The following is a 27644-nucleotide window of genomic DNA, read 5'->3' on the forward strand; positions in this document are numbered from 1 at the left end:
CAGCCTGGGTGACAGAGTGTGACTCCATCTCAAAAAAAAAAAGAAAAGAAAAGAAAAGAGAGAGAGAGGAAAGAAAGAAGAAAGAAAGAAAGAAAGAAAGAAGAAAGAAAGAAAGAAAGAAAGAAAGAAAGAAAGAAGAAAGGAGGGAGGGAGGGAGGGAGGGAAGAAAGAAAGGAAAGGAAAGGAAAGGAAAGGAAAGGAAAGGAAAAAAAGAAAAGAAAAGAAAAGAGAAAAGAAAAGAAAGATCTTTTAGGACAAACTCTGGACATGAGGACCTCTTACACGGTGCTCATGTTCAAGCTTAAGGCATTACTTTTTGTAGTGTGTTTGGGATGGAGGTGGAGGTTAAAGTTTGTGTCCCTCAGTGACTGTATAGTTTTGCACACCCTCCCCACCCCACCGCAGCTTGACATCATGGTCTTAATACAGTTAGAGACCTCATTCATTGCAATTTGACTGCTGCTTGAGCCGGAACTGTAAGATTCAGAGCTCTTTGCATACTTAGAGGTATGAATAGTGCAGTAACAATGAGGAAAGAAAGTAAGCTAAATTCTCAAACATTGTGTCATTTAGCATGAAGGTTTAAGATTGAAACTTTCTGCCTGAGGGAAGCAGAAAAAAAATGAGTTTGTACAGAATGCTTCCTGTTTCTGAATGTAAAAGGCACACTAAAAATAGCTAAAGGGACTGAGTCGCCTAGAGGCTTCTTGAGTTGCCCAGTGGGAGTTCCTGCTTGGAGAAGCTGTCCTTCAAAGCTGCTGCTGGGAACAGCCCTGAGACCGTTGGTGTGTGATGCAGAGCTCTCCTGGGTGGATTTCATTCGGTCACAAGGAAGCAGGAGGTGAAGCAGATGGAGATGTTTCTTCATGGAAGGATCCCCTAGGGAAAGAAATGTTCTACCTCTGACAGAGGCTGACAGTCCAGAAGGTGGAGGCACACGTGGGCTCAGAGACCAGATCTTCCTGAAATCAGGGTCAACCAATTGCAAATGGGCACTAACCTCAAAGAAAGAGTCCTTTCTTTCCATGGCCACTGATATGGTGTCATTTAAGACCCTGATTTTTTCTTGTCTTGGCTATTGCCACAGACTCCTTTCTAGGCCCTCTGTCTCCAGTTTCCCCCCCTTCTCCAATTCATCCTACATATGGACTCTGGTGGGATTTTTCTGTAGCCTAATTTAGTTCAGGTGCTTCTGTCTATGTTTAACTTAATTTAATTTTTTAACAAATCAGACAACCAACTAACCAACCAATTTACCAAGCAAGAAAGCAAACAAAAACCCTCCAGTGGTTCTTCATCTTTTATTGACTTGACCTAAGCATCTTACCCAGTCCTGTTAACTAGTTCTGTGTTTTTAATCACATCAGTCACCACTTATTTATTTACTCCACTGAAAGCTGCAGAGAGAGGGGTGGGGGGCATTTTCCTGTCTCTTTGGGGTGTCAGAGACTGTCATGTTTAGGTTTCTAAACCCCCATAGTGTTTAGTATAGTGTAATTCCCAGAATCAAGATTCAAGAAAAAGCCTTTGAGGGTACATTTACAAAATAATTGCAAGCAGGGACTTGACTATCTGTACACCCATGTCCATAGCAGCATTAGTCATAATAGTCAAAAGGTGGAAGCAATTCAAGAGTTCACTGATGGATGAATGGATACACAAAACATGGCACACATACAATGAAATATCATTCAGCCTTAGGAAGAAAGGAAGTTCAGATGCATGCTACAACATGGATGAACCTTGAGGACATTATATTAAGTGAAATAAGCCAGTCACGAAAGGGCAAATACTATGTGATTCTACCAATATGAGGTACCTAGGGGAGTCATATTCATAGAAGAGAGAGAAAGTGGTCACCAGGGGCTGGGGAAGTGAGGAATCAGGAGTTAGTTTTTAATAGGCAGAGAGTTTCAACTTTGCAAGATGGTTGCACAACAATATGAATGTACTTAATGCCACTGACCTCTTCCCTTAAACATGGTTAAGATGGTAAATTTTAAGTTATGTGTATTTTACTAATTTTTTTTAAGAAGAAAAGAAGGAATAACCCTGGAATGTTGAATCAAGGAGTTGGTGAATGACTTCTGCTACACATTTGGGATCCTGCTCTTTCAACCTAATGGTTATACTTTTGAACATGCAAATCAAAGCAGTCACCATTTCCTCTTCCCCTCAAACAACTCTACAGTCGCTTCCCACCTAGAATGAGTCTGATATTCACAGCTGATTGTCCTACCTGGCCTGGGATGCCCACCTGTCCTGCCTCCTCTGTCAACTCTGTTCGTTTGGCCTTCCCCATTCACCTTCTTCCCTGCTCCCACCTGCTTTGGGGTTTCCACATAGTTTCCCCTGGGGGTGGGGGAGGCTTTTTACTCAATTCTAGTCTAGTTGACTCCCTCTTTCTGTAGATATCAGCTGACATACTATTACAGGAAAGGGGCCCCGATCCAGACCCCAAGAGAGGGTTCTTGGGTTTCGCACAAGAAAGAATTCAGGGCACGTCCATAAAGTGAAAGCACGTTTATTAGAAAAGTGAAGGAATAAAGAATTGCTACTCCATAGACAGAGCAGCCCTGAGGGTTGCTGGTTGCCCATTTTTATGGTTATTTCTTGATGATATGCTAAACAAGGGGTGGATTATTCATGGATCCCCTTTTTAGACCATATAGGGTAACTTCCTGACATTGCCATGGCATTCGTAAACTGTCGTGGCGCTGGTGGGAGTGTATTAGTGAGGACGACCAGAGGTCACTCTCGTTGCCCTCTTGGTTTTGGCCAGCTTATTTACTGCAACCTGTTTTATCAGCAAGGTCTTTATCACCTGTATCTTGTGCTGACCTCCTGTCTCACCCTGTGACTTAGAATGCCTTAACCATCTGGGAATGCAGCCCAGTAGGTCTCGGCCTCATTTTACCCAGCCCCTACTCAAGATAAAGTTGCTGTGGTTCAAACACCTCTGACAATACCATTGATCAGAGAAGCCAGGCCTACTGCACAGACTGGGGTGAAGCATCTCATCATAGGCTCTCAGCATGTTCTTTGCTTCTTTTGCACAGCAGTTGTTACAAAATCATTAATTTGGCCAGGCACGGTGGCTCATGCCTGTAATCCCAGGACTTTGGGCAGATCACCTGAAGTCAGGAGTTCGAGACTAGCCTGGCCAATATGGTGAAACCCTGTCTCTACTAAAAATGCAAAAATTAACCAGGCATAGTGACAGGTGCCTGTAATCCCAGTTATTTGGGAGGCTGAGGCAGGAGAATTGCTTGAACCCTGGAGGTGGAGGTTGCAGTGAGCTGAGCTTGTTCCACTGCCCTCCAGTCTGGGTGACAAAGTCTCCCTGTATCTCAAATAAATAAATAAATAAATATAAAATTATTAATTTTCCATAACATTATTTGGACTATTCTATGGACTGAATGTTGTGTCCCCTCACATTCACATGTCAAAATCTTAACCCTCAAGGTGATGGTATTAGAAAGTGGGGCCTTTGGGAGGTAATCAGGTCATGAGGGCCAAGCCCTCATAAATGGGATTAGTGCCCTTATAAAAAAAAAAAAACCCAGAGAGCTGCCTTGCCCCTTCTGCTATGTGAGAATACACTGAAAAGTCAGCCCTCTGCAACCTAGAAGAGGGCCCTCACCAGACACCAAACGTGTCACTGCTCTGATCTAGGATTTCCCAGCCTCCAGAACTGTGGAAAATAAATTTCTGTTGTTTATAAGTGACCCAGTCTATGATATTGTCTTCTAGCAGCCAAACAGACAAAGATAAACTAGACTGTAAGCTCCCTGGGGAGGCTAGGGATGGTGACCGCTCCAGTACAGTGCCGGGAGCATCACAGGCATGCCAATATCTGCTGGATCTCACATTGTTCTTACCGATCTTAACACTTTTTTACATCTTCAGGGGCATGAAAAGTGCTAAGAACCTAGGCAAAGTAAATTCATTTGAGTGTAGCCATTGTTTGGCCCCTGGCACAAAAAAAGGGGGCAAAGTTATTAGCAGCAACAAGCTCTTCAAAAACCACCACTGGCTGGGTGTGGTGGCTCACGCCTGTAATCCCAGCACTTTGGGAAGCCGAGGCGGGTGGGTCACCTGAGGTCAGGAGTTTGAGACCAGCCTGACCAACATGGAGAAACCTCGTCTCTATTAAAAATACAAAATTAGCTGGGCATGGTGGTGCATGCCTGTAATCCCAGCTCCTCAGGAGACTGAGGCAGGAGAATCGCTTGAACCCAGGAGGCGGAGGTTGTGGTGAGCCGAGATTGTACCATTGCACTCCAGCCTGGTCAATAAGAGCAAAACTCCGTCTCAAAACAAACAAACAAACAAACAAACAAACCCACCACTATAGTTCCCAACTGGTGGACATCAGTATTTATAGAGAACTGTCAAGTGCTAAACTGCACAGCCCTGGTCATTCATATAGACATTAATATTTTTCATAGTGTCATTTCTAGCTATGAAAAGAAATTGCCCAAAGATTACTAGATTTAGTGCTAGTGTACTGCTACCTAGATTTTCAAACTGAATGCAAATAAGATCAAGGACTATTTCGTTTACTTCCTTTACAGCCAAACCCAGCATTTTGCTCCTCCTAGCAAAAGGAATTGGGTGGGGACAATGGGGCAGTACATTTTACAATAACTTACTATTATCATTCTCTCACTGTTTCTTTGTCCTTTAACACTTTTGCTTACACAGCCCCCCTCCCTCACTCCACCTACCCCCAAAGTCTTCTTGGTCTAGTTTCAGGTCTCCTGCTGGTAAGACGCTCAGGCTTTTTGTGTTCTTATCTGCTGCCAGATAAGGGGTGGGATGCTCTGTGTGTATCTCTCTCTCTCTCTTTCTCTCTCTCTCTCTCTCTCCCTCTCTCTCTCTCTCTCTGTGTGTGTGTGTGTGTGTGTGTGTAAAGGAGTGGGGAGGAGGTCTTCAATTTTGAGGATGAAGGAGGGAAACAGGAAGAGGTTTCTTCCAAGGTTTAGTCTCTGGGTAAAGTATCTAAAAAACAATTCATCCTTTCACACTGAAAAAACCTACCTTCTGCTGGTATATCTCCTTTATGGTCTTATGCTATGCACCTGGCTGTCTCCTTCCCATGCCTGGCTCACATGACAAGCTCCCTTCTTTTTCCTTAGCCTGGGTAGGTGCTGGCACATGGAAAGCGGGAGGAAGATAAACCTGCCCTGTCACAGGGGCTTTTGTGAAATGCACAGGGAGTATACAGCAAACAGAGGTGGAAATCCACCTTGATTAATTGACTGCTAGATTGAGAAAAGTTAGTTAAATAGCACCTATTTCCTACAGACTCAGAAACATTGAAGTATTTATTAGCTGAGGGGAGCAACGCTGAACTTAAAAAATAAAACCACTCATCATTAGAAAGATACGGGATTACCCGCTTGAACCTGGGAGCCAGAGGTTGCAGTGAGCCGAGGTTGTGCCACTGCACTCCAGCCTGGTCAACAGAGTGAGACTCCGTCTCAAAACCAGCTTAAAAACACACCAATCTGGCCAGGCGAGGTGGCTCATGCCTGTAATCCCAGCACTTTGGGAGGCTGAGGCAGGTGGATCACCTGAGGTTGGGAGTTCGAGACCAGCCTGACCAACTTGGAGAAACCCCATCTCTACTAAAAATACAAAAAAACTTAGCTGGGTATGGTGGTGCATGCCTGTAATCCCAGCTACTTAGGAGGCTGAGGCAGGAGAATCACTTGAACCTGGGAGGCAGAGGTTGCAGTGAGCCAAGATTGCACCATTGCACTCCAGCCTGGGCAATAAGAGCAAAACATCATCTCAAAATAATAATAATAACAATAATATATAAAAATAATAAAAACTCATCAATCTGTAAACTGAACATCTCAACACTTTCAGCAAAGATGTCTTTTCCTTTTTACTTTATGGCATTTGATAAACAATGCTTTCAGAAGAACGTAAGAGTTTGGGAACTCTTGTGTAGTAGAATTCTTCAGAGAAACAGAACCAATAAGACGTATGCATATATAGAAAGAGATTTTCTATAAGGAATTGGCTCATGCGATTATGGAGGCTGGCAAGTCCAAATGTGCACTATTGGCTGGCAGCCTGGAGACCCAGGAGAGCTGATGGTGCAGATGAAGGTTGAAGGCTGTCCGTTGGTGGAATTCCCCTTTGCTCGGGAGGCTGATCTTTCTGTTCTATTCACATTTTCAACTGATTTCATGAGGCCCACCCACGCACGCTATGGGGGGCAATCTGTCTTACTTAGAGTTCACCAGTATAGTGTTACTGTCATCCTAAAACATCCTCATTTACAAAGAAAGAACCCAGCAGACAACATGTTTAAGTGGGAAGAAAACATAGATGCCACACTGAAGCAGAACTAGGACAAAGCCTGCAAACTGCCTTGCAGAGGTGACTGATGCCAATGGCATCTGTTTTGTGAGGTGTAAGCCACTTTTGCCCTAATTAAGTAGAAAAAAAAACAAAACAAAACCCATACACTACCTCAAGTGGGAAACCTTGAAAACTGTTTCAGTAACTCACCTTAACAGCTTGTCACACCCTCCTGAGGAATCAGCAACATCTACTTAACAGGCAGTCAGCGCCCTCTGGCTCTGAGTCCTGGTACAAAAATTTCAATCTCTCTGCCAGACCCTCTCTACGGATACCTACTTACAAAGTCGGGAAAGGGAATTCCCAGTATTCCAAGAAAAACTATTAGTACCTCCGTAGCTCCTGTTATTGGTGATGATTTGATTGGCTTGGTATGTCCAAGTCTCTGGCTAAATGGAGCAAGTAAAACATGTTTGGAAGCGTTTTCTCTAGACTTCAATTGCTTATCAGTGGGCTAGCAAAATAAAGACAGCCGGTAATGGATTTCACCTCCTTCTTTATTGCAAATGCAGCTATTAAAGGCCCCTCCGGTGTGCTCACACTGCCGAGAACTCCCTGGGCTTCGACTTCTCCCTGCAGTGATGTGCTGCCTTCTATGGCATCACAATTCATCATTTAATAGGAATCCTTGTGTGACTGAATCTATTGCCATCTCTTTCCTCTGTCAGAAGCAGAAGAGTGAGCGATTCTGACAGTGGCAGAGAGCCTGAGAATTCTGATTTTGCCTCAGAAGCAGGCTGGATGGGCAGGCTTAATCCTGCACTCTCTGCCTGCCAAACTCTTATGGATTTGACTGAAGACTAAAGAAGCAAGACCCAGGACTGGAAGGAGCCTCCACGGATTACCTTACAGATATTGACACGGTGCAGCCCACTTAAGCATAGGCTTTTTTTTTGGTTTGTTTGCAGAAAAGCAAAAAAAAAAAAAAAAAAAAGGAAATGAAAGTAGCTAGCAGCAGGAGTAAGAACTTTTTTGTCTTTTTAAAATGCTTTTAGATTGTGTTTAAAAGACAAACTGACGGGAAATTTGGTGACTCCAATTGTTCATAGCAGTTTTACTGGAGTCTCAGGCGACACACACAGAAGCAGTCAGTATGATATGAGCATGGTCTTGGAGACATCATGAGAGTGGGCGGGCCACCCTTTCCTCCCTTTGGTTAGTCCAGTGAACCTCTAAGTAGTCCGTGCTTCTCTTTATGTCCATCAGCCAAAGAGCAAGGCCGACCAAGCCAAGGTGAGACAGTATCTATATATAATGGAATGATTTGCTGAATGTTGAAAGGATGGCTTAACCCAATACTTAACTATTTTCCCTTCTTTCCTTGGCAATTTGCTGTGCGTATCTGCCATGTGAGTGGGGAACGTATGAGTAAGACCAGCAGTTCTCAATCCACTTGTGGAACCTTAAAAAAATATATAGACGATTGTGCCCTGTACTCAGAGTTTCTTGATGAATTGGTCTGGGGTGAGGCCCAGGCATTCAGTATGAACATGTGTCTCCCAGTGATTAAAGATTTCTGGTGATTCTACTTGTTGCTGTTTCTTTTTAGGTCTAAACGATCAAGTCTAGGCAACAGTGAATGTCAGTTTCAAGGCAGAAATGATGGTGGTCAGTCAGGAAGAGGCCCCTAGCCCTGGAAAGAGTGAGGTGGTCAAAACTAATGGAGCTAGCAGGACTAAACGATAAGCAACTGGGTGGGAGTCCTGTACTAGATAGAAATATAGAAAACTCAACAAGGGAAGCTTGAACAAACAGGGACTTATTTTTCTCACATTATAGACTATCAAGAAATAGATATTTGCTAGCATTGGTTGAATGGCTTTAAGGAACCCAGGTTCCCTCTGCGTTTTCTCCCCTGCGACTTTTCGTGTGGTGTTTGTCATCTCGTGCTTGTTCTCTCATGGGTTCAAGTTGGCAGCTATAGGTCCAGAGAGCACTCTGTGATCAGGTAGGAAGGAACAGAGGAGAACTGTGGCAACAATGGTTTCTTTCCTTTTATCAGAAGCAAAGCTTTCCCAGACACATCCCTAGCAGACTGCTGCTTATGTCTCATCATTCAAGACTAGGACACAGACAGCACCCATTGCCCGACTTGTAATGATGGTTGGACAAGCAGGGAACAGGCCTGTCTTGTTTGCTGCCTAAACATAAGCCATTGGCCAAGGGCCAGTATGTTGCCATCCTGAGCAAAATGAGGGTTTGACAGCGAGGGAGAAGGGAGGATGGTTGTGGGGTTAATAATGAATGGTGTCTGCCACAGATCCCCACTGGGAATTTGAGTTTTCTAGATATCACGCTTACCATAAATGTGTTAATGATTCTGCAGCTGCATTTTTCCACGGAGGTTCTCTGCGGGCTTTCAGGGGGAACATCACAAGGCAAAAATTTCAGACAGAGCCTATCAAGAATCTCCTTCCCTTTCTTAGAGCCTTAGAGGTAAACCCTGAAAGCTATAGCTGAAGTCTTGCTATGTAATTGCTATTTCCTTTCTTTTTATACTTGTTTTCCACTTTGCAACTACGAACATTTAGTTGAAAGGATGGAAAAAGCACACTGCGCTGACAACGGCACCATCTAATGTCCAGAGAAATGTCAGCTTCTGAATAGATGCTAGTTTTTGGTTATGCAACTGCTTGTGCATTCCGGACCATGAATGCATGCAAGATTTGTGCATTTAAGAAGCATCTTTTCAGTGGGGTTGGAGCTCTGTGTATCGCTCTCAGGTCAACATTGTCATCATTCATTACATAGTCCTATAGCCCTCACAGTGCCATGGCGCCCTTGCCTGGTGCTTCCCTCATGGTATTACAAAAGACTGTTAAGCACCTGCAGTGTGTGCTTTGAAAATCCCAAACAGTGAGTCCATGCAAATGCTCTTTTTCTTTTTTGTAGAGACAGGGTCTCACTCTGTTACCCAGGCTGGAATGCAGTGGTGTAATCACAGCTCACTGCAGCTTCAATCTCCTGGGCTCGAGTGATCCTTTTGCCTTAGGCTCCCGAGTAGCTGGGACTATAGGCACATGCCACCACACACAGCTTTCTTTTTTTTTTTTTTTTTTTTTGGTCGAGACAGGGTCTCCCTATGTTGCCTAGGCTGGCGTCAAATTCCTGGCCTCAAGGGATCTTCCGGCTTCTGCCTCACAGTGCTGGGATTACAGGTAAGAGCCACGATGGCTGGCCCCATGCAAACACTCGTGAAGGGAGGAGACATTTGAGAGAACATTTATCTGGATCAGCTTCCCTGACTTATGCTTTCTATTTCCCTTTTACTCTTGCTCCTTTCTCCATTACCCTTACTAAGAAGGAAGCAGTGTCCATTTCAAGTTGGGAAAGTGAGAAGAGTCAGAATTAAAGTCAGAGATGCAGCAGAGCAATCGCATCTATAGGTGCACCATTTCAGATCAGAAGGAAATAAAAAGCCATTTTTAGACACCTCATGGTGAGTTTATAAGGTATAGACAATAACATCTCTACATTCGATGTTTGTTGGAACCAGTGTAGTCAGAGCTGTGGGATATCCAGAGATGGAGGAGGGATCTCACGGCAGAAAATGACTCCTCGGAGGCCCCTGCTGGACATTCCCATCCAGGATGACAAAAGCACAGGCTTCTTTTTTATTTGATTTGATTTTTATTTTTGAGACGGAGTTTTGCTCTTGTTGCCCAGGCTGAAGTGCAATGGCGCGATCTTGGCTCACTGCAACTTCCGCCTCCTGGGTTCAAGCGATTCTCCTGTCTCAGCCTCCCGAGTAGCTGGGATTACAGGCGCATGCCACCACGCCCGGCTAATTTTTGTATTTTTAGTAGAGACGGGGTTTCATTATATTGGTCAGGCTGGTCTCGAACTCCTGACCTCAGGTGATCCGCATGCCTCGGCCTCCCAAAGTGCTGGGAGTACAGGCATGAGCCACCGTGCCCGGAGCACAGGCCTCTTTTTAAAAACTGTACATATTTGTTGCCCGAGGAAACAGACGATGCGGCTGACTTTGGGTGTAAGGCAGCAGTCCTCAACCTTTTTGGCACCAGGGACCAGGTTTCGTGGAAGACAATTTTTCCATGGAGCGGGGAGGGTGGGGGGTGGCAGCTGATTTGATAGGAGGCGGAGCTCAGATGGTAAGAGAATCTAAGGCCACTGCTGATTTGATAGGAGGCGGAGCTCAGGTGGTAACAGAATCTAAGGCCGCTGCTGATTTGATAGGAGGCGGAGCTCAGGTGGTAACGCCCACACGCCTGCAGCTCACCTTCTCCTGTGCAGCCTGGCTCCTAACAGGTCACGGAGGGGTAGCGGTTCATGGCCCAGGGGTTAGGGACCCCTGGTGTAAGGGATGCGTGAGCTAGACTGAAGTAACTAAACTTTACTATTTAAAGGGAGGAAAACTCAGACGCTTGTCCGTAGTACACCTGCTTTTGATGTTAAAATAACAGTCACAACCCTAATTCATCTATGGATGAAGCAGGAAAATTGCAAGGAATGAGAAAAGAAAACTATTCTAAATCTTATTCACATATGGTTTCCAATGCAACTATTCATCTCCATGAGGATGCGGAGGGGAGCTGGCTGTTCACACGCTGGATCTCCTCTGTGTATCAAAGCTGCGTATTGTTTCATGTTGAACCAGGCCACAACGATCTCAGCTTGCAAATGTTCATGTTTCAAGGGTAATTATGTCACTAGAAATTTTCCAGCTGATTAACTTAGAATTCTATCACTATAAAATGCTGAATTTTTATTCATCCAGGTTAAGTACTTATCGAGTAACTAACATGCTTATGGTAATATGTTTGATATTTTGTATACAAATGAATTAAAGCAAAATCCCAATTTTTTTTGCGGGGGGGTGGACATTTTTTTTTTTGAGATGGAGTCTCACTGTGTCGCCCAGACTGGAGTGCAGTGGCGCAATCTCAGCTCACTGCAACCTCCGCCTCCAGGTCCAAGGGATTCTCCTGCCTTAGCCTCCAGAGTAGCTGGGACTACAGGCGCATGCCACCATGCCCGGCTAAGTTTTTGTATTTTCAGTAGAGACGGGGTTTCACCATGTTGGGCAGGCTGGTCTCGAACTCTTGACCTCAGATACACCCACCTCGGCTTCCCAAAGTGCTGGGATTACAAGCGTGAGCCACCGCGCCCAGCCAAAATCCCAGTTCTTAAGGGGCACATAAATAGTTGCAGAAACTACACCTCCATCCATTCATACAACCATAATTTACTGAGTACCTACTATGTGCTAGACATCTATGATCTGGAATTTCTACAGGCAGTACACTGGACGTGGCAATTGTACATTTTTCTTTCTGGATGTTCTGGAGGTATTGCAGAAAAATGCACAGCCTTTGAGTCGGACAGCTTTGCTGCTTTTTTCATCCTGTGATATCAGGGCAAGTAACTCAACCTGTCCTATCTTCAGTTTCCTCATCTGTAAAATAAAAGTACAAACACTTCGTTTCTGAGTTGTTTTGAGGGTGAAGTGCAATAATATATACAGACAGATATTACCATGTCTGGTCTTTAATAAGTGTGGTAACGATTAGCCAGTATTATTACTACAATCAAAAGTTTGAGGAAGGCTGGGCGCAGTGGCTTACGCCTATAACACTTTGGGAGGCCGAGGTGGGCGGATCACTTGAAGTCAGGAGTTCAAGACCAGCCTGGCCAATATGGTGAAACCCCATCTCTACTAAAAATACAAAAATTAGCTGGGTGTGGTAGTGCACACCTGTAATCCCAGCTACTCAGGAGGCTGAGGCAGGAGAATTACTTGAATCCGGGAGGCAGAGGTTGCAGTGAGCCGAGATCGTGCCACTGCCCTGTAGCCTGGGCAACAGAGTGAGACTTCGTCTTAAAAAAAAAAAAAAAAAAAAGTTTGGAGAATACAGAAATAGAAGTAAGTTACAACCAGGGGCATTACGAATGGCTTCTTAGAGAGATGCCTCAAAATTTGGGTCTTCGTAGAGGAGGAGATGGCTATTCACTCAGTAAGTGTTACTTGGCTGTATGCTGTGGCTCACGCCTGTAATCCCAGCACTTTGGGAGGCCGAGGCGGGTGGATCTCCTGAGGTCAGGAGTTCGAGACCAGCCTGGCAAACCTGGTGAAACTCCGTCTCTACTAAAAATACAAAAATTAGCTGGGCGTGGTGGTGGGTGCCTGTAATCCCGGCTACTCGGGAGGCTGAGGCAGGAGAATCACTTGAACCCTGGAGTCGGAGGTTGCAGTGAGCTGAGATTGTGCCATTGCACTCTAGCCTGGGTGACACAGCAAGACTCCATCTAAAAAAAAAAAAAGCATTACTGAAGTGTGATATGTCTGGGATGAGGTACTGGCATGAGTATAATAACAGACAAAACCTCATACTACATGCCTAGCCCTCAAATTGCTTAGAGGGGAGGAGTGGGGGGCAGAGAAATAACCTGCAATTGCAACACAGTGTGACCATTGCTGTGTTAGCGACATGCCAGGATGTTTGGGGAATTTGAAAGAGGGTCACCTAATTTAACGGGGCATTAGTGGCAGGAGAAAGGTATCAAGTAATGAACTTTCTGGAGAGATAACATTTGAACTTTGTCTTGAAAGAAAAAAAAAGTCAGGTGGAGAAGGGGTAAGCGCTTTCCAAAAGAGAGAAGGGCTTTTGAAAAAACACAAAGAAAAGTGAGAGCACACATGTTTTAGGGACTTCAAAATTAAGGTGTAAATGGGGCTTGTCAGGAGTGTGAAGATGGAGAATTAGGCAGGCATTCCATCTTGAGGCATCTTGGATGACATGCTAAGAAACTCAACCATGATTCTGAGGGCTCTGGGTAGCCAGTGATGTAATTTTAGGAAGATTATCCTAGTACCAATATGGAGTATGTATTACATGACCAGGGGCACTAGGAATGGCTTCTTAGAGAGATGCCTTGAAATGTGAGTCTTCATAAAGGAGTAGGAGATGGCTATTCACTCAATAAGCGTTACTTAAATGTGATATAGCTGGGAGTGGGGTAGGTGGTGATTGCTATTATCTTGGCAAGAAATGAGGAGGGTCTAAAACTAAGGTATTAGTGGGGCACAGAGAGGAGGGATCACCGAGAGATTTAGAAAGTTGCATGGAAACTTTGAGGAGTGATTGCATGTGAGAATCAAGTAGGAAGTGTATTGGTTCCCAGGTTTTTGACTTGGGCAACTTGGGAATGATGGCCATTTCCCTAAACAGGGAATTCCTGGGAAGAAGTATATTGGTGGGGAGTAATGATCCTGGGGGAAGGGATGAAGGGAATGAGGTTAGATTTGTAAAAGTGGAGACTGAGAATGATGTTCTGAATAATATTCAAATGAAGATGTGTGGTAGGCAGTTGGAGAAATAGGTTTCGAGCTATCTCCTAAGCATAAGTCTCAGGAGAGAGACCTAGGCTGGAGATACAGATTTTTTCATCATTAGCATGTAAATGGTAATCAGATCTATAGTGTTAATGAAGTTATTCAGAGAAAATTTACAGAGTGAGGAAAAGAGAGACCTGAAGATAAAACCCTGGAAATATCACTATGGACAGGTCAGGGGGAAAAATAAGATGCTGAAAGAAAGAGAGAAGAAACAGCTGAGGAAGCAGAGAAAAGAAAGAACAAGACGAAGTCATGGATGAAAACCAGAGTGAGACAGTGTTTCAAGAAATAGGAAATACTCCACAGAGTCCATTCTGGTAAGAACGAAAAAGGGCAGCTCTGGCAATTAGGAATCGCTGCCCACATTGGTGAATCAGAAAAGTGGCATTGTGGGAAATATTCTGGGAGAGAAGACAGTGCAAACATGTTGTGAGTAAGGAGGAGCGTTCCACATGCCTGACATGGGGCAGAGAAGGCGGAATCAGGCTATGAGGCCAGCTGGCTTTTCCCCAATCCCAGTAAGCCTTCAATGCCGTGCTCTGCAGGTGGGCTTTATTATGAAGGCAACAGAGAATAAAACACATAGGCCAACTTGTTTTTTTTTTTTTTTTTTTTTTTGGTATAAGTCATTTTTCAAGATTGAGGTAAACTTTTTTTGTTTTGTTTTGTTTTGTTTTTTTAGACCGAGTCTCACTCTGTTGCCAGGTTGGAGTGCAGTCGTGTGATCTTGGCTCACTGCAACCTCTGCCTCCTGGGTTCAAGCGATTCTCCTGCCTCAGCCTCCCGAGTAGCTGGGATTACAGGCATGCACCACCATGCCCGGCTAATTTTTTGTATTTCAGTAGAGATGGGGTTTCACCATGTTGGCCAGGATGGTCTCGATCTCCTGACCTCGTGATCCACCTGCCTCGGCCTCCCAAAGTGCTGGGATTACAGGCGTGAGCCACTGCGCCCAGCTGATTGAGGTAAACTTTCTGCAGAGAAAAATGCCTAGATCTTAAGGGTTCAGTTCAAGGAGTCTTGACAAATGTGTAACAACACCCCGATCAACATAAAATATTTTAATCACCCCAGAAAGTTCCCTTGTGCCCAATTCTAGTCAAATCTCTACTCCCTATATGCAACTACTGTTCTCATTTCTATCCTTCAGATTACTTTTGTCTATTCTTGGATTTCATATAAATGAAATCACGCGACGTAAACTTTGTGACTGGCTTTCTTTGTTTAACATATTGTTTCTGAGACTTATCCATGTTGAGCGGATTAGCAATTCATTGTCTTATTGCTGGGAGCATTATTATATAGATAGATCATAATTTTTTATTCATTCTTCTATTTGATGCACATGTAGGGTGTTACCTAACATCTACTAGGTTGTTATAAGCTTTTGGCTATAATGAATAATGTTGTCAAAAACATTCTTCTGCAAGCTTTTTTTTTTTGAAACATGTTTTCATTTATTTTAGGTAATTACCTGGGGGTGAAATCGCTGAATCATAAAGTAGCTATATTATAACTTTACGAGAAACAGTTTCTAAAGTGACTGTGCCATTTTCATGCCCACCAGTAATGTATGAGAATTCCAGTTGCTCCACACCCTTGGTCTTTGCCGTTTAGTGTTTTCGAGCTTTTAAATATTAGCCATTCTCATCAGTATGAAGTGGTATCTCATTGTGGGTTTAATTTGCATTTTTCTGATGACTAATGATGTTGAACACTTTTCCAAGTGCTTATCATTTGTGTATCTTCATTTATTAAGTGCTCAAGACATTTGCTCATTTATATTTGTTAGATATATGTTGAGAGAAATGATAGTTTTCTGCACATTTTATGTTGAAGGTAATTGATATTTACTGACACATGTTAAAAGGGCTTAAAATAGAACCATTTATGCATCTTGTCCATGAAAAACGGAATGACTGAAATATGAAAAAAGTCTTGTCTGTGTAATGTCAGATAACCTTAAGTTTAAGTCAGATAACTTTATATAAAAATAACAGTAAATTTAAATAACTAATTTTTGTCTTATCTATTATGTTATTATATGTCAAGCTCTTTAAAGTTGGGACCCTGTTTTCCCTATTGACTAAGGGGCAGATCTTTGTGTTTAGTAGCGAAGAAAACCCCATGTCACTGATCCAGTTTGTCTCAAATTGAGCCAGGAACCAAATCCGCACCATGCATGCCGAGGTGAGGTTTTCTGTTTCTCTATTTAGCAATGGATGCTGTCAGAAATACAGAAAAGACAGACACAGGGACTATTTTTGAGTTTGCACATGGGAGCACATGCATTGGGCGGGAGGCTGTGCATCCTGGAGCCATCTTGGGCATTTGGCTGTGAGGGCTAGCGTGGGCATCTTGGTTTTAGCTGAATCCTAGCACATTGTTATAGGTACCTCTAAGGCAGGAGAATAGGGGCCTGGAGGCAGGGAATCTAAAAACTCCCTAGAACCAAATCAGGTAGAAACACTTCAGCTATGACAGGAAATATCCTCTTCATTTACATAGGGAGTACACCAAGGAAATAACTTTGCAACTTTATTTTATCCTCTTCATTTACGTAGTGTGTACACCAAGTAACCAATTGAAACCTCTATAGGTATTTAAACCCCAGAAAATTCTGTAACCAGCCCCCCCTTGAGCGGCTCGCTCGGGTCTGCCCCCACCCTGTGGAGAGTACTTTTTCAATAAATCTCTGCTTTTGTGGCTTCATTGTCTTTGCTTTGTTTGTGCGTTTTGTCCAATTCTTGGACCTGGACACCCTCCACCGGTAACACTTCTCACTCCTGGCCTTATGTCTAAATCATTCTTGTGTTTTCATGACTTATTTTTAAGGCAGATGTCCAGAACCAATTTCAGGCTTACTGTGTCAGTCCCTTTGTGGATGGTGCCCAGCATGCAACGTTTGGAAAATAATCTGAAGTGATTCTGCTGTGCACTTTCTGTGAACTGGTTTATGCTCACAGGCACGCCTGATTTAGGGTCCTGGGCAGACCAACCTCCAATCAGGAATCGATGAAGCTGGTGTAGATACTACATTAACTTTTAACGAGGGCCTCGTTTCTCCTAAAAATAAGAGACCAGGTGGGTTCTATCTTAGGCAGGATTGGTGGCAGGAACCCAAGAGACGCTGAGCTGGACCGAGCCAGGCTGGGATCCCCCGCTCTGCGGCCGCGCGCCCGGCTCCGTCGGCGCACGCGCACGCAGGGGCCGGCCGGTCCTGTGCGCACGCATCGCGCACGCCGGCGCATTCCTTTGGGAGCCCGGGCCGGTGGCGCGGGCGCTCGGCAAATGGAGTGGGTGCTCGCGGAAGCGCTGCTCTCGCAGAGCCGGGACCCCCGGGCCCTGCTTGGGGCGCTGTGCCAAGGGGAGGCATCCGCGGAGCGCGTGGAGACGCTGCGCTTCCTTCTGCAGCGGCTCGAGGACGAGGAGGCGCGCGGCAGCGGGGGCGAAGGCGCGCTCCCGGAGGCGGCGCGCGAGGTGGCTGCAGGGTACCTCGTGCCACTGCTGCGCAGCCTGCGCGGACGCCCCGCGTGCGGCCCGGACCCCAGTCTGCAGCCTCGCCACCGCCGGCGCGTGCTGAGGGCGGCGGGCGCGGCCCTGCGCTCGTGCGTCCGCCTGGCCGGGCGTCCGCAGCTGGCGGCCGCGCTGGCTGAGGAGGCGCTGCGCGATCTGCTCGCCGGGTGGCGCGCGCCTGGCGCCGAGGCTGCCGTGGAGGTGCTGGCAGCCGTCGGGCCCTGTTTGCGGCCCCGCGAGGACGGGCCGCTGCTGGAGCGCGTGGCGGGGGCCGCCGTCGCCCTGGCGCTGGGCGGGGGCGGGGACGGGGATGAGGCTGGGCCTGCAGAGGACGCGGCGGCGCTGGTGGCCGGGCGACTGCTGCCAGTGCTGGTCCAATGCGGCGGGGCGGCGCTGCGGGCCGTGTGGGGCGGGCTGGCCGCGCCCGGGGCGTCCCCGGGGTTCGGTCGCGTAGAGGAGAAGCTGCTGGTCCTGAGCGCCCTGGCCGAGAAGCTGCTGCCCGAGCCCGGCGGCGACCGCGCCCGCGGCGTGCGCGAGGCGGGCCCGGACGCCCGGCGCTGCTGGCGCTTCTGGAGGACGGTGCAGGCGGGGCTGGGCCAGGCGGACGCCCTGACGCGCAAGCGAGCGCGCTACCTGCTGCAGAGGGCGGTAGAGGTGTCGGCGGAGCTGGGGGCCGACTGCACCTGCGGGCCCCAGGAAGGAAACGGTACCTACCTGTTTGCCCTCCAGCCTAGTGCTACCTACTTGGCTGCCCCGGAGGGGAGCCTTCCTGCTTCTGAAAACTAGCTTATCGGGGTCGTCACTCTGATCCATGCAGAATTTGGTTATTCCGGGTTGCTCTCCTAAAGCCTGAAAACCTTTGGAACCCCTTCCCGAGGGTGTTCTCTGAAGTCACAAATCACTGCAGTTGGGAACGTTCTGACCCAGAGCCGGTGGAATACAGCACCCGTGGAATAGTTTAGGAAGATGACGGAGCCCGTGCAAGATTTTACAGACCCAAATCTGCACTATATCATGGTAGATTCATCCCAATAGGAACGGTTGATATCTATCAAGTTGAAAGAAAAATTATTCGTTATTTATCTGTACTGACCAGTGAATTGAGTCTTGAGTGTTAGAATTAAGCGTCAGAGGCCATCACACTCTTTTGAAATTTCCCCTGGTAATTAGAAACAGGATTTACTAATTGTTAAACATGTTTCTTAAGTCGACCTTTTGAGTGTATTTTTGCCATTGATTTAATAGAATGAATCATTTTATTTTTTAACTTTTTGACCTGTGCTCCCTACTATGTGCAAGGGTAATGAAACAGCGAGGCCTCCCTTCAAGTTGGTATGTTACTGTCGATTGGTTTGACTTCAGTCATGTTAAATTTGCGTTTAAACTATCAAAGTACAAAGTAGATTGACTCAAAATTGTCTCAGTAGAATATTTCTACTTTTTCAACGGTAGCTGACCACTTATTACAGGTAAAGGATTTTTGTTCGGCTGAAGTTGTGAGGTTATATTTTCAAGTAATTTTAAAACATTACATAGTAAATATTTGAACAGCCCACAGATGGGTGTGATCATCCCTGAGAGTTTTCACTGGAAACCATTTTGAAAATCATCAGAAGTTAAACATTCATTTATTTGCATGAGTCAGTTATTTTGCAGTGTTTTTTTTTTTGTTTGTTTGTTTTTGATGGAGTTTCGCTCTTGTTGCCCAGGCTGGAATGCAGTGGCACAATCTCCGCTCACCGCAACCTCCACTTCCCAGATTCAAGCGGTTCTCCTGCCTCCGCCACCCGAGTAGCTGGGATTACAGGCATGCGCCAACACACCCGACTAATTTTGTATTTTCAGTAGAGACGGGGGTTTCACCATGTTGGTCAGGCTGGCCTCGAACTCCCGACCTCAGGTGATCCACACGCCTTGGCCTCTCAAAGTACGGGGATTACAGGCGTGAGCCACCGCGTCCGGCCAGTTATTTTGCAGTTTTAAGGATGAGCAATGGTGTTTCCATGCTTCCTGCAACTCCCATTTCCTCTGTTACAGAAAGCAGATCCTGTTGCCTCTTTTAATGGAATATTTTGGGATTTACCCCTATGTCTTGATGTAATATATCTTAGTTATATCATAAAATATATTGTCATAGTTAAAATTTTAGTTAAATGCGTGTTCAGCATTTGTAAAATTATGACTGTAAATGCTGCTCACAGGTGATCTGTGTAGGAAACTGATCATTTTTCTCTTCCTGCAAGTTTTTCATACAGTTTTGACGTTTTAAAATGTGTTTGGTTCTTTCTATACTTACCACGAATTTCTCCTTAAATTCTTAACCAGTTGACTAAATCTTTCCTCTACAAAATCAGATCATCAGAGGTTTTGTAAGTTTTCCTGAAGAAGTTTCTCCCAGAGTCCCCTTACATGCCCAGGTGTGGCAGGTTTCTCCCTGTGCCTGGTGCACAGGCCTCACGCTTTCCCCGGGATTCCCTTCACCTGGGTGTTCTGTTGAATCTCATTTCCTGTAGTTCATATCTTCCTCTTTTTTGCTTTACTCACTTGTACCAGTGCAGTGCATTCTCTAGCAGTTTCCCGAAATAGGATTTTTTTAAGGTCTTGTTTGTCTGATAATTCCATCAAATGCTCCTTTATGTCTGCCATCATGTTTTTCTCTCATTTCCATTTGACACTTTTGGAGTTTCTCTCCTGAAAATCCCCATCTGCTCATCTGTTTATGCATATTGTTTACCTTTTCCACAAGATCCTTTAGCATATTAATTATAGTTATCTGCAAGTTCGATACCTGGACCCTCTAAGTTTGGCTTTGTTTTCTGTTGTAGTGTTTGGCTATGGAGTCGCTTTTTTTTATGTCTTACTATAATAACAGCAGAGATGGAGGTAAATATTTCTGCCTAGGGATAGGCACCCTTACTCTGTGGTGTTGAGTTAGTCTAGTTTGTAGTTGAGCTGGGTTTGGCGTTGGTTGCTATATTTGTTTTCAGTGCACTTTACAAACTTTTCCCAGATTTTGTGGCTACTTGCTTAGCTGAAGCCTGGAATCCTGAAAGGTTTTTCTCCAGCCTGGGAGGCCTGTGCCACCGATGCAGGTCTTCAGCCAAGGCTTCGTCCCTCCCTCAGGGGTAGACGGCTGATGCTTGTTCCCTGGTGCAAGAGATGAGGCAGGGGCTTTTCATTTCTTCCACTGCAGTCTTGTATTAGGCCCCATGTGTCTGAGCGTCAGCATTCCTGCCCTTTCGCTGTCTCTGCTCCCTCTCCAGTGGTAATAATCGTTGCCTGCAACTTAGGGGTGTTAGTTTCCTGGCCCTAACCTGTGGCAGCTGCATTCTGCGTGCGTGTCTGTGGTAGGTCTTGGGTAGCGTCCTGCCCTCCTCCAGCACCTGCAGACCAGCTTTGTATCAGTGCAGGATATCTGGCAGTAGGGGTTTTCCTTCCCCTTCCACAGCATAAGATGCATTCGCCTAGTGTCAGTGCCAGGTGAAGGGAGCAAGTTCTATCCCTGCCCTAGAGGCAGCCAACTTTTGCTCCTATCAAGGCAGGGACAAGAGTGAGAGTGTGGGAGGGTTTTCTGCTCCTCCACAAGGGGTAGACAGCTTTGGCCTCCTGTCGGAGAAGGGTCCAGGGGGCAGGCACGTTTTGGCAGTTGATCACCATTTTGTACTCCTGCAGGGCATGGCTGGGCCTCTCTAGTTAGTCCTGCTGCCCTGGGTGTCTGCGCCTCTGAAGATCTCCTGCCCTGGCCACAGTCTCTCTCGAGAGCACCAGGGCAGTCTTGAAGAAAAGAGCTGGTGAATGGATGTGGACTCCCTCAGCAAGCTGTCAGGCTAGCCCACCTTGGTCTTTAAAAAACTTGTCAAAATGCCATTTTTAAAACTGCTTTTTGGGTGACCATGTCTTGCTCCTGTGCCAGAGGTAGAACAGATAAGTGGCCTTTCCATTCTTGGAGCGGCTTCCTTCCTTTTAGAATTCAGACCACCTGGTTGCATTGTGACCTCAGCTCTGATGCTCCCCCAACCCACCGCACAACAGTTTAGGATTTTGTAGATTTTTCAGCAGGTAGAGAGGAGTCTCAGCACCCAGGGTGCACACATGTTCGCTGAGTCCCCTTTGTGAGTAGGACTAATGTCTGCTGTGCCCTGTGCCTCCCAATTCAGAGACCCACTATTTTACCTTCTCCAGAAAAGCAGTTCTAGTCTTTTTCCTGTTCAGGACGTTAGGAAAGGGGCCTGAGGATGTGACTGTTTCTTAAACACTGAACACATCCTCTTTGGTTTAGCCTCACTTTTCACTCCACTTACCAGAGTAACTTTTGCAGCCACTTCCTTCGGTTCTGGGGGATTTTGCAGTGTAAATCAAATTGTCTCCTGGCTTTCCCTTTGTCAACTTAAAATTCTCATGACTTGAGTCAACTTGGTTTTCATCTGATTTTCAGATTCTGTATTTTATTGCTGTTGTCTGCCCCCTGTGTTCTCCATTCTTTTGGGTTTTTGCCCTTGAAAAATCCTTTACTGTTATAGTGAGATTCTTAGGGAGAGAAAGTAGAGTTTATATATGCAAATCTGCCATTTTTACCCAGAACTCCAAAACAGTAATCTTAGTGTAAAAAAAAAATCTCCCTCTGAGATTCCCAAGCCCCCTATCCAGGCTCTGATACAGGGGCACCTCCATTATTAGAGAATCCATTTGGTAATAGTGGCATTATTTTAAGAACTGCTGTCATTGAGAAACTTATGAAATTTGCAAAAGGAAGAACTAATTTTCTTTTTTAAACCATATCAGGCCCAAGTCTGTTTTGGTGGTCTGAGAAGAAAAAAGATGAGCTTCTAAAGTTTTGGGAAAATTATATTTTAATTATGGAGACTTTAGAAGGAAATCAGGTAAGTGTTTTTCTATTTTAGCAAATCCTACAGTAGATAACATTTTTTCTTTTTTAAAAACATTCATTAAAAGCGATACAAAAAGACTAACTCAGATATAGCTGGTGATGATAGAATCTAAATATACTTTGTTTTCTGGCATAAATGCAACTTAGAGTGTAAGTTGTTTCAGAAAGTTAAAGAATACTTTCAGTTGACTTAAATTATTCAAAAATTTGATCTTCCCTTGCCATTCTAAAACTTGAACGTTTATCAGTATCAGTATCACCCAAATAGCTTATTATAAAGTATAAATTGCAATGCCCTGTCCTCAGACTTTCTGGTTCAGTAGGTTGGGGTGGAGCCTGGGACTTTTGAGTTTTTTTTGTTTTGTTTTGTTTTTTGAGACAGAGTCTTGCTCTCTCACCCAGGCTGGGGTTCAGTGGCACAATCTCAGCTCACTGCAACATCCGCCTCCTGGGTTCAAGTGATTCTCCTGCCTCAGCCTCCCAAGTAGCTGGGACTGCAGCCACGACACGGGCTGATTTTTGTATTTTTAGTAGAGATGGGGTTCCACCATGTTGGCCAGGCTGGTCTTGAACTCCTGACCTCAAGTAATCCACCTGCCTCAGCCTCCCAAAGTGCCGGGATTACAGGCGTGAGCCACCGCACCCGGCCAGGACTTTGAGTTTTTTACAAGTTCCCAGGTGATATGTATGCTGCTGTTCTGGGAACTACGCTTTGAGAACCATGGTTTCCATTCTGCAAGTTGGGGACCACAGAGGTGCCAGCCATCTGTGGAGTCATTGTGAGGTGTCAATCCAAATGTGCGCCATACCTTGTTTGTGGACTTGAAATAAATGATTACTTATATGTGCTAAATGTATATAGATGCAAGGATGAGGAGTAAAGAAAAAGCATTTCTAAATTCAAATTAACTTCTATGGTTTTCTTTAATCAGTAGATCCATAAAACCCCCATTATTTATTTAGAAACCCAAATTTATCCATATTTTGAAGGATATGTAAATTAAACTCAAGCAAACATGTCAGCAACTTTGGCTACGTGGTATTAAGAACATGGAACTCTGAATTGGCCCTTCTAAGCGTGTGCAGCCATGAACAACTTGAGTGACTAGAGAAAACATTTCAGTGTTTTTTTTCTCTTTGTGATATCTTAGTATTGGCAGTCCTACCTGCCTCCCAGGACAGTTGAGGATTCTATGACATGATTTATGATAATCACTATATAAATGGTAGACTTTAATGTAGCTATAATGTGGTTATATTCATTAGCTTTGCCATACTCCGTCTTACATACCTGAATCATACTATTGTTTGAAAAACTGGATAAATCAGTCTCTTTCTACATATGTTTTATAGAAACAGAAGAGCTACTGTGAAATAAAGAGGTGAAAATTGCCTGACATTTTTCAAGATGCATTTTCATTTCATATGATTTTTTTGCTCTTATTTTTAGATACATGTTATAAAGCCAGTTTTACCAAAGCTAAACAATCTGTTTGAATATGCGGTGTCAGAGGAAAACGGTAACAATTACTTTTATTTGATTTTTTTAATAACATTTATGGTTTTCCCTCGATTTTGTAACTAATTCCTGTTCATCGTAGAGAATTTTGAAAAACTATAAAAGTATACAGAAGAAAATATAATCATCTTATAATGCTGCCACCGAGAGATAACAGCTGTTACCATTCCAGATACACACCTTCTGGATCATATTGTTCATGTTTATCTCACTTAGCATAATAACTATATCCATCTACTTATATCCTTAAATCGTCTTTAAGAGCACAATTTTGGGCCAAGCGTGGTGGCTCATGACTGTAATCCCAGCACTTTGGGAGGCAGAGGTGGGCGGATCACCTGAGGTCAGGAGTTCAAGACCAGCCTGGCCAACATAGTGAAACTCCGTCTCTACTGAAAACACAAAAATTAGCTGGGCATGGTGGTGCATGCCTGTAGTCCCAGCTACTCGAGAGGCTGAGGCAGGAGAATCACTCGAATCCAGGAGGCAGAGGTTGCAGCGAGCCAAGATCATGCCACTGCACTGCAGCCTGGTGACAGAGCAAGACTCTATCTCAAAAAAAAAAAAAAAGAACACAATTTAAAATAGCCACAGAATTTTCTATAATTAAGAGATACGGTTAATTTTTTAAGCCATTGATGATGGAAAATTTCAAACATTTATAGAATGAGAAGAGCGTGTGTGACGCACCTACCACCCTCTTTAATAACGATCCTCTCATGGCCAGCCTTGCTTAGTGTATCCTGTGTAGCCTTTCCTGTTCCCTTCTCACTAAATGGTTTTGAAGCACATCCCTAGATATCCTATCATTTTATCTGTGACTATTTCAGCACATTTCTTTAAAAGATAAGGACTCGTCGATAGGGTTTCAATGATGACGTAGTCTGTGGTTTTAATAATTGCTCTTTTTTTTTTGTTTTTGAGATGTGGAGTCTTGCAATCTGTTTCCCAGGCTGGAGTGCAGTGGGATGATCTCGGCTCACTGCAGCCTCTGCCTCCTGGGTTCAAGCAATTGTTTTGCCTCAGCCTCCTAAGCAGCTGAGATTACAGGCATGTGCCACCACACCTGGCTGATTTTTGTATTTTTAGTAGAGACAGGGTTTTGCCATGTCGGCCAGGCTGGTCTCAAACTCCTAACCTCAGGTGATCCACCTGCCTCAGCATCCCAAAGTGCTGGGATTACAGTGAGCCACCATGCCTGGCCAATAATCACTCTTTGGTATGAATATATCTTTTTAACTGGTTTCCATTCTTATTCACTTGGTGTATCTTTTCCAGTGTTTCTTAAGTTTTCAGTTATTGTTCTGTATCTTGTACTTCTTAGGAAGAGAAAATTCCGGGATATAATTTCAAATATGTTTATAAGCCCTTGATCACTATATTATGAGAGCTTTTTAGGAGATACACAATGAAGCTGGAGCTTCCTAAATGTATTTTATAAAATTAAGTTTAGATTAATGAAATAGCTAAATGCAGCCCAATAGTGTTTTGGCCTGTGTTCATATGAATGATAAAATGCCACATTATTGTGTTTACACATGAGAATTAACCTAGGTAAATGGTTTTTAGTGCCTACTCTAGATAATTACAGTTTAATAGTTTGACCCCTTAGGAATTGAGCTTTATTCAGCTGGTTGTTTTCTGATACACTGGGATTTTTCACAGACCATAAGCATCTATAGTTGCACCTGGGGCTAGAATTTAATTGAATCTTGTTGTGACTTCACTTATGCATTTACCATTAAAACGACGCTCTTATTACCACATTTTGCCCACAGCTCTTGAGAAACCAAATCAAATAGCAGTGACTGATTTTGAAAAATTACCATTGCCAAAGAGTTGAACAAGCATCTTGGTGTAAATTACAAATAATGGATTAATTTAATTATAGAATATCATGAGTTAAAAATGCTGAGTATTTTTCTCTAATAGAATTAAAAGATATTTCAAAAGAGTTAGAAAAATATCTCTAAGGTATTTATTTATTCCATGTTTTTGATTTGCTCACTCATATGTATTTACTGAATAAATATTTACTTAGTGTCCAGTACATGCTATTAGGTTGGTGCGAAAGTCATTGTGGTTTTTGTCATTTTTTTAAATGGCAAAAACCGCAACGACTTTCGCACCAACCTAGTAATTATTGGGGGTAAAATGGTGAGAGAGATGTGGTATTTTTCACCTGACTTTTGTGTTTTCCATGAAAAAATAGTTTTGATTGTAAGATATATGAGGGGAACAGACAAGGGGCTGATGAAATGGACTAAAGGGTGAGTGGGGTAGTCAGGGAAGGCCTGTCCTACAATGTCATCTAAGCTAAGAGTCCAGGCTGAGGAGGCACCACCTGGGACGCAAACCCTGAGATGGGGGCAGCTGTAGGAGGCAGAACAGAAGGACCAGCAGGGCTGCAGCAGAGTTGGTGTGTGGAGTGGAGGATGAAGTTGGAGTGGCAGTCAGGGTCAGTTCATGCCTTGTTTGGACTTTATTCTAAGAACAATGAGGAGATGTTGAAGGATTTTAAGCAGAGGCGTGACAATTTCATATTTCTGTGTGAAAAATGGATTGAAGTGGGATAAGAGAAGAATTGGTTGAAACTATTCCAAATCTGAAGTTCCAACCTGCATGCATGGGGTAATATTTAATTTTTGTACACTGTAGCACTTACAGCATTCGTTTACAGTCTTTCTTTTTTTTTCAAGACAGAGTCTCACTCTGTTGCCCAGGCTGGAGTGCAGTGGTGGGGTCTGGGCTCACTCTAACCTCCGCCTCCCAAGTTCAAGGGTTCAAGCGATTCTCCTGTCTCAGCCCCTCCCCCACCAGTAGCTGGGATTACAGGCATGCACCACCATGCCTGGCTGATTTCTGTGTTTTTAGTAGAGATAGAGTTTTGCCATGTTGGCCAGGCTGGTCTCAAACTCCTGGCCTCATGTGATCCATCTGCCTCGGCCTCCCAAAGTGCTTGGATTACAGGCATGAGCCACCGTGCCTGGCCCATTTACAGTCTTTCAATATTAAGCTGCCTGAAAACGGAATACTGAATACCAAAATTATTTTGGTTAACATACTCGGATGTGACTAAAAATAGTCTGGGTGCAGTGGCTCATACCTGTAATCCCAGTGCTTTGGCAGGCCGAGGATGGAGGATCACTTGAACTCAGGAGTTTGAGACCAACCTGGGCAACATTCTGAGACCACGTTTCTAAAAAATTTTAAAAATTGTCTGGGCATGGTTTGCATACCTGTAGTCCTACTAGGAAACTACTCAGGAAGCTGAGGCAGGAGGATCGCTTGAGCCCTGGGGTTTGAGGCTGCAGTGAGCCAGAATTTTGCGACTGCACTGCAGTCTGAGTGACATAGTGAGAACCTGTCTCTCAAAAAACAGTAACAAAAACTTTTTTGTAGTGTCATAATGAAGTTATTGTGTTTGTTTGTACATTATTTGAGTATGTAGTCTTGATGGTGAAATGAAGACAGAATCAGATGTCAACATTAGATGTTTGTTTCCACAGGATGTTGGCTCTTTCACCCATCCTGGCATATGTGTATTTATAAAAGAATGTTTGAAAGTGAAAACAAAATCCTGACCAAAGAAGGTGTTATCCATTTTTTGGAGCTGTATGAAACAAAGATTCTTCCATTTTCACCAGAATTTTCTGAGGTAATGACACCCTATCCCCCTTCCTTGCTCCCATTGTTGAAAGGTGAGAGGTAAAAATACACTAGGATTCTGTATCAGCAAGTAACATTTTGTAGATTTGCATCCAACAAATCATATTTCTCTAAACCCAGCTTTCCTATTTGGAAAAAGCTTATGTTGTTTCTCAACAAGCCAAACGGTAGAACTGCCTGTATTATTACCATTGTGAAAAAGTAGTTGTATATTATCGATATTCAGAATGGCGTTAAGTCAAAAATCGTAAGCATAAGTCAAGTTTTCACTATATGAAAACTGGTATAGAAGCTATCAGGTGATGCTGTTT

At 44.3% G+C, this 27644-nt stretch overlaps 1 protein-coding gene across 8 annotated transcripts in view; it reads left to right on the plus strand.

Moving 5' to 3' along the window:
- The first annotated feature begins 16960 nt into the window (after positions 1-16960).
- Positions 16961-27644, plus strand: part of TARBP1 (TAR (HIV-1) RNA binding protein 1) — an 88678-nt gene continuing 77994 nt past the window's right edge. For all 8 annotated transcript variants that reach the window (XR_004030065.1, XR_004030066.1, XR_004030067.1 and 5 more), the window contains exons 1-4: positions 16961-17963; positions 22040-22137; positions 23596-23665; positions 27174-27322. Coding sequence is in view for 5 of the 8 variants with exons in the window: in XM_003267273.3 (XP_003267321.2) it covers positions 17033-17963; positions 22040-22137; positions 23596-23665; positions 27174-27322 (1248 nt within the window). In the remaining 3 variants the exon portion in view is untranslated. The remainder of the gene's footprint in view (positions 17964-22039; positions 22138-23595; positions 23666-27173; positions 27323-27644) is intronic.

The sequence above is a fragment of the Nomascus leucogenys genome, chromosome 5 (genome assembly GCF_006542625.1).
Source record: "Nomascus leucogenys isolate Asia chromosome 5, Asia_NLE_v1, whole genome shotgun sequence".
Taxonomy (NCBI): Eukaryota; Metazoa; Chordata; class Mammalia; order Primates; family Hylobatidae; genus Nomascus; species Nomascus leucogenys.